The 7,345-nt window shown below is 27.1% G+C and overlaps 1 protein-coding gene across 3 annotated transcripts in view; it reads left to right on the forward strand.

Annotated features, from left to right (window-relative positions):
- Window positions 1-4,681, forward strand: part of LOC136977199 (ubiquitin domain-containing protein UBFD1-like) — a 30,170-nt gene extending 25,489 nt beyond the window's left edge. For all 3 annotated transcript variants that reach the window (XM_067272659.1, XM_067272660.1, XM_067272661.1), the window contains exons 5-10: window positions 458-598; window positions 1,718-1,749; window positions 2,383-2,448; window positions 2,724-2,829; window positions 4,233-4,315; window positions 4,388-4,681. In XM_067272659.1, the coding sequence (XP_067128760.1) occupies window positions 458-598; window positions 1,718-1,749; window positions 2,383-2,448; window positions 2,724-2,829; window positions 4,233-4,315; window positions 4,388-4,498 (539 nt within the window). In that variant the 3' untranslated portion in view covers window positions 4,499-4,681. The remainder of the gene's footprint in view (window positions 1-457; window positions 599-1,717; window positions 1,750-2,382; window positions 2,449-2,723; window positions 2,830-4,232; window positions 4,316-4,387) is intronic.
- The last annotated feature ends 2,664 nt before the right edge of the window (window positions 4,682-7,345 follow it).

Genomic DNA, 7,345 nt, shown 5'->3' on the forward strand with positions numbered 1-7,345 from the left:
CATTGTCAGATATGTTAATTTTGCAAAAATTTGACTGTTCTGTCCTTTTTCTGCTATTAACTTATTTAATAGGCTGTTGAAGTGACTATTCATATCACTTAATGATTGCTCCATGATATTTACTTTTTTCAAAGAAGAAAACACCATTTTAAGAGACAAAAGTAAAATTAAAATGTTGCACAATATTAACTACTGGTCATATGAATTTAAAATTCAGTACTAAATGCAATACGCATGCACAACTCAGATGTGAGTGCTGATTGGCTAGCGTATGTTGGATGATCACTCCTTAATGTTACTTTGCCTGACCAAGTGATAGCAATATTCATAATGACCAGTCAATCTGATAAATTATGTTAAAACACCTGAAATTTATCACAGTGCCCAATTTTGTTTGTCATTATTCATAATGCCCATATTAATCACTTAGTCCATAACATATATATATATGTTACAGGTCTTGCTAAAGATGATCAAACATTGAGAGCTTTAGGAGTAGTGAAAGGGGCTAAAATTATGGTGGTTGGTTCTACTCTGGATGATGTTTTAGCTGTGAACACTCCTGGAGAGCAAGTGTTAAAAGAAGAAAAGCCTTCAGGTATTAATATCTTATGTAATTTCATAATTTATGAAAAAATAAAAATATAGTATAAATCAGAACACAGTAATTACAATTTTAAAAGCATACTATGTTTTATATAATTAATTTAATTGGTTTAAATAAATTAATTTGTTCTCTTAGCAAGGAATAAAAAAAATACTTGACCAAAACGGGTAATTTCAAAATTTAATATATTCTACAGAATATCATCACTTGTTATTACATATAATGATATTCTGTTTACTAGTTATTTTGAAAAGATTTATTTTTAAAATAATTATTTAAAATGTTAGTTTTTTCATTAATATTAATTGGTTGTTATCCACTCATTAAAATATCTGATATTATCAAACAGTAGACAATTCACTTTGATTCGCAACTTAAATATCCAAACAAACTTGAAAAAATAATTTAAGTGTTTTTGAATTGAAAAACTATTAACAGTTTGATTGAACACAGTTGAAAAATTTTGTCATTCAAAAATTTGTTTTTTTGTTTCAAAATTGCATTTACCTTATGTCTCATTTTAACACAATCATTACTGGTATAAAAACTGATTTTCCTACCAATATGCTGAAATATTTTTATTATTATTTTACATTTAATCTTAAGTACTGGTATGTTAAAAGTGTGTAAGGAATTGTTTTGCTACCATGCTTTTCCCCCTGAAAAAAATATGGTATGATTAATACCCAGTTTGTAACAATAAAAGATAAATATAAAGATTACTAATACAAAATCAATGGATAGAATATATTCTTTGAAGCTTACAATAAACAACAAAATTCAAGTAAAAATAAAAAAACTTTCTTCCTTATAATCAAAGGATGAAATTTTACATGGTAATTGAAATACCTTTTCAAGAATGAATACACTGTATCTGTTACTTGTTTCAGAAAGAAAACAAAATATAAATTAACATTTCATAATAATTTAGTAGACATATAGACAAAATATTTAATTTTCAAAAGGAATAGAATTGTTTGGGAACTATGTTAAAACAATCCACAAATGTGAAACATAATAGTACTTTACTGTATAAGTATTGATGATGATAAATTAATTATTTATAAATTTCATCTATTTTCTGATTTACTGATTTTTTTTTTATTTTAGCTGCAGAAAAGGAACCATTATGTAGGCAAAAGGTACCTTTAGTTTTATAATTTCTAAGTGAACAAGCAAACTATTAATAAAATGTTATGTTAAATCTTATATAGATTAACCCACTCTTGAAAATTCTAAATCAGTTGTCAAGTAAAATACATAGAATAAGTATATCAATGATAATTTTTTAATAATATAAGAATAATGATTTGTTTTAATGATTTATTATAAGTTATCATCACTTTTTTATAACTATGTATTTTAGTTTAGTCATATGTAAATAATTTATTTTTGATTAAATTATTTAATTTTATTAATAAATACAATTGTTTGTATAATTAATGTATTTTGTCAGTCAAATTTTGACTCCCCTTTTTGTATTCAATATTTTTACACTCAAGAAGACCAAAAATGTTTTGGACATCGTTGTTTGTTTTAAATGATTAAGAGTTTTATAGGATAATGCAATAAAAAAAACAAAGAATAATCGGTGAGATAACATCTAGTTATAACTAGTTATGCAGGATAAATTAATCATACACAATAGAATTTTCTATGTTGTTGATATTTCATAAATACTGTAAAGATCAGTGACTTTGGAGAAACAATATTCTGTCACTGAATTTTCAATTTCATATTAACTTGAGTGTAAAACTTAAAATTTATCTTAATAGCTTCACAAAAGAATTATTGATAAAGGTGTCCCTGAAGATGCTATGCCTGGTATAAGAAATGCTAAGGTAATGATTAATTTAATGTGGAATATATTTAATTGAATAGTTAAAAATTACATAAAATAATTAGTAAATATAATAATTAAATTCTGTGAGTAAGGATAATTCTTAAATAATTTAAAATTTTATGTAAAAACAAACCACAATTTTGTCTGTTTTCAAAATAAGCAATTAACCTATTTTTTCATAATTTATAAAAATAATTAAAACTTTTAATTAGCAATTATTAAAACATTAATTTGCAAGAATGTTGATAACAAATGTAATTTTCACAATTTTAGGATAGTTTACCTCCATTTCCCCTTTCTGGAATGGTAAATAAATCTGGAGGAAAAGTACGACTGACTTTTAAATTAGAAGTTGATCAATTGTGGATAGGAACAAAAGGTTTGTGTATAAGATTTTATATAAATATTTTTAAAAACAGCCTTCCTTACTTAAAAATGATATTCAGTGATACTAAGGACAGTTTTTTTATGAAGATATAAGCATTATTACACTGAATTACAATGGGGAATATAATATCAGCAGCATAGAACTCTGCTATTCTACATAGAATATTTTAATTTGTTTTCTCAAAATGGAACATGTTGATATACTTTCTCTATTCACTCTATGACAAAGTGAGACAAGGAGAATGAAATATTGAGTTTGTCCAATTACTAGTCCACATGAGGAAAGGAACTGTTTTTTCTTCTTTTTACATTCCTAAATCATATATTTCTTTAATCAAATAGATTTACTGGAATGTTTGCAACTTGTTCATTGCACTATTACAAATTTAAGAATGCTCCATTTTTTAGAAAGACACATCTGTACAAAGCATCACAGTCTTTACTGTGAATGATGCTATAAGAAACAGCATGATATAAATTTCAGTTGTTGCAACACCAGTGACATGTAACAAGTTTTCAAGATAGTGTATGATACAAAATATGAGAATGTGACATTGTTTGAAAATATTTCATTAACTTCAATGCTACTGGCCTAAATGTATTTAGATTTGCATTAATTGAGGCGGAGCATTAGCAAAGCTTCTTCTATGTGGTTTATAGATTTCAACTTGTTCTCAAAATTTGATCAATCAATTTTGTTTAAAATTTGTCATTTTTACATAATGAGATGGGGAAATTTAAAATGTTATGAAAATCAGGTCTATGATTTTGTTTTCAAGATACAGTAAGGTCAAAGTGACACTGTCCAAGATAACTAGCATGAGCATATGCAATTTTTTAAATTCTTTTTATGCTGGTAGCAACAAGTGATCATTGTAGATGACCCACCAAAATGTTGTTGTTAACTTCCTATGGCTTCAACTCAATTCTTAGTACATTTTTGGACAGAAAACAACTATACTTAGTAGCTTTATTTCATCTAAAAATTTATATATATAACATTGCAGTGGAAGATCCAGGTTTGTTTAATGTAAAAATATTTATAGTCAAATTTAAAATGGAAAAAAATTTTTTTTTAATTACTGAGAAACAAATGCTGGCTTAATTGTTAGTAATAATATAAATTTGAGGATTTTAAATAATAAAACTAAATAAAACAGAACATTTGATTTGGAAAAATTTAATAGTTTTAAATTTTTAATGTAATATAATTTTTCATATTAAAATATAGTAAAACAAAAAACATTGCTACAAACAAAAGAAAAAAATTATTAAAAACAGATTATTGTAAAAGAATATTTTCTTACCAATAATAAATATATAGTAAATACAGTCAAAGTTAAATTAATATAAATTTCAAGTTATTATTTATATATATATATTTTTTTTAAATAGAAAGAACAGATAAAATTCCAATGAATTCCATTAAAAATGTAGTCAGTGAAGCTATTGAAGGACATGAAGAATATCACTTAATGGTAAGTATAACAACTTTAAAAATCATAGAAAACTTTTAGGCCTTGGATGTTATGTTGTAACCTTAATTTCAGGGCATCCAACTTGGTCCCACCGAAGCTTCCCGATATTGGATTTACTGGGTTCCAGTGCAATATATTGATGCTATAAAAGATGCAATATTAGGAAAATGGCAGTATTTTTGATGGTTTTATGTAATACTTGTACAGTTTAGGAACACAATTTTTATACTGTGAAATAAAGCCCTAATTGGCAATGCTCAAATAACAGTTTATCACTTTTTACATTTTAAATTATAAATTGTTGTTATGTATAATTTGGATTGTTTGTATATCAAAATGTTATTAATACAGTGATTTAGCAATGAAGCTTACCGACTTTCAAATTTATAACTTTAAAACACTGAATATATAATCTTTAATTTTGACTTGGCTAAGATATTTTTTAATGTTATTGATATTGCCGATATTATTTATCAATTGCAATATGAATTAAATCTTATATCTTCATCAGACCATTATGATGTTTATTTGTCTAGCTCAAACAGAATTGCTATAAAATACAAATAAATATTAATATATATATATAAGAAGTATATTGAAATTATAATGATAATTTAAAATTGAATTTCTAATTTCTCTCATATACAAAACTTATTAAATAATAAATATATTTCAAAAATAGTTTATCTGTAGTGAAAAAAAAAATATCAAAGTAAATAACTTTGTCATCAATTAACTTCTTTCATTCACAAATAAGGTGTGTTTCAAATTTATACGGACACGAAAAAATTAAAGTGAAACACAAATTTGCTGCATTAAGTGACAAATGTTTTATTAAAAATAATATGGATTTACATGTTTCTACACTGCAAAAGAAGAATTTTAATCAAACATTAACATTTTGTCACTGAAAATAATGTTTATGAAACTCTTATGCAAAAAAACTGTTACATATTTATCCGGACAGGCACTCATTTTATGACTGAAACAGAATATTGTTTAGTTTCAAGCATTGAAATATGCAAATTAGCTTACATATCTAATTGTAATACAAATTCTTTATGTTGTTCAACGTTCTAAAATGGGTAGAACAAAGAATTTATCTGATTATGAAAAAGGGAAGATTGATGCCTATAAATCACAAGGCAAGTCAATAAGAGAAATTGCAGCATATATAAATCGTCCAAAATCAACTGTTGGTGATTATTTATCAAAAAGATGTGGCAAGGATGTACCAAAATTCAAGACAGGTCTAAAACCCAAGCTTACTCCTCGAGATTGTAGACAAATCATCAAGGTTTGCTCCACAAAACAAACATCAGTAAGAAAAATAAAAAAAGAATTAGACTTGCCTTGTAGCAGCACAACAGTGTGGAGAGTTTTAAATACATCTCCAATGTTAAAATTCAGAAAAAAAGCCGTAATGCCACCACTTTCATTAAAGCACAAAAGTGACAGACTTGATTGGGCACAAAAACACATGACATGGTCCGAAGAATGGATTGAAGTTTTGTTCAGTGATGAAAAAAAATTCAACTTAGATGGTCCAGACGGTTGGAAGTATTATTGGCACGATTTAAGAACCGAAAAACAAATTTTTTCAAAACGCCAAATGGGTGGGGGATCAATAATGGTGTGGGGTGCGTTTGGATTCAACGGAACCACAGATTTAGCATTTATAACTCAAAGAATGAATTCAAAGAAGTATCAAGGCATGCTTGAAGATCATTTATTGGAAGCTGGACCGAATTGGATCTTTCAACAAGACAATGCCCCTGTGCATGCCTCTAAATCAACAAAAATGTGGTTTAAACGTAAAAATATTAATCTGATGACATGGCCTGCTAGAAGCCCTGACCTGAATCCGATGGAAAATCTTTGGGGGATGATGGTTCGTACAGTTTATGCCAATGGAAAGCAGTTTTCCACAATTCATGATTTGAAGGCAGCAATTTCAGATGCTTGGGATAAACTTAAGATTGAATTCCTTCAGAATCTAATTGAAACAATGCCTAATCGAGTATTTAATGTAATTAAGTTAAATGGTGGTTACATTGGCCATTAAATTGTAAGAAAACTTTGCAATTTGAAACCTGTCCGGATAAATATGTAACAGTTTTTTCGTATAAGAGTTTCATAAACATTATTTTCAGTGACAAAATGTTAATGTTTGATTAAAATTCTTCTTTTGCAGTGTAGAAACATGTAAATCCATATTATTTTTAATAAAACATTTGTCACTTAATGCAGCAAATTTGTGTTTCACTTTAATTTTTTCGTGTCCGTATAAATTTGAAACACACCTTATATATTAGTGTATTTTGAAACTTTGAAAAAAACATTTTTTGTGCATTAGGTATATTTGTGCATGTAGAGAAATCAGTTTCAAATAGTCAAACCTCAGGTTACAAATGCCCCTGTTTACAAACAAAATTTTGAACATCACATTTGCTCTGGTTGCTCTGATAACTGTTTCTGAACAAGCTATTTGGCAAGAACCATCCATAAATGGTAAACTCTCCATACTTACTGTTTTAAAGAAAGTTGGCAGCTCGACCAATCAACAACAAGACTACCGATTCAGAAGTTAGTGGTGCCAAGATTGCATTACATAATGAATCATTGATGACGCTGCTATTTAAATTACATTTCAGTGCACATGCATGAAAGATACTACAGTAGTCACCACTGAACTTAGACCTGGCTGCAGTTAACATTCCATCCAATAGATAGGTTTTAAAAAATGTTTTTGATTTGTTGCATGAATGTTTTACATTATTTAAAACAAATATACAGTAATCAATCTTTATTTTTGCTAAATATCAACTTGACATCTTGCAAGTTTAACAAAATTGAGCCAGTCAAAGTTGAGTCACAGGTATCAAAAAACATAGACTGCTGCATGTTTAATATTTTGTTGCATCACTTTTTGCAGCCAAAACACCTTCTATATGTTTCAATATTCTGTTGACTAATGTTCACATTCATCTGCTGTTATGGATATCCAAATATATGTTTTTAGTCCTTCAA

Source organism: Centruroides vittatus, unplaced genomic scaffold, assembly GCF_030686945.1.
Source record: "Centruroides vittatus isolate TY-2023 unplaced genomic scaffold, ASM3068694v2 contig_452, whole genome shotgun sequence".
NCBI classification, from domain to species: Eukaryota; Metazoa; Arthropoda; class Arachnida; order Scorpiones; family Buthidae; genus Centruroides; species Centruroides vittatus.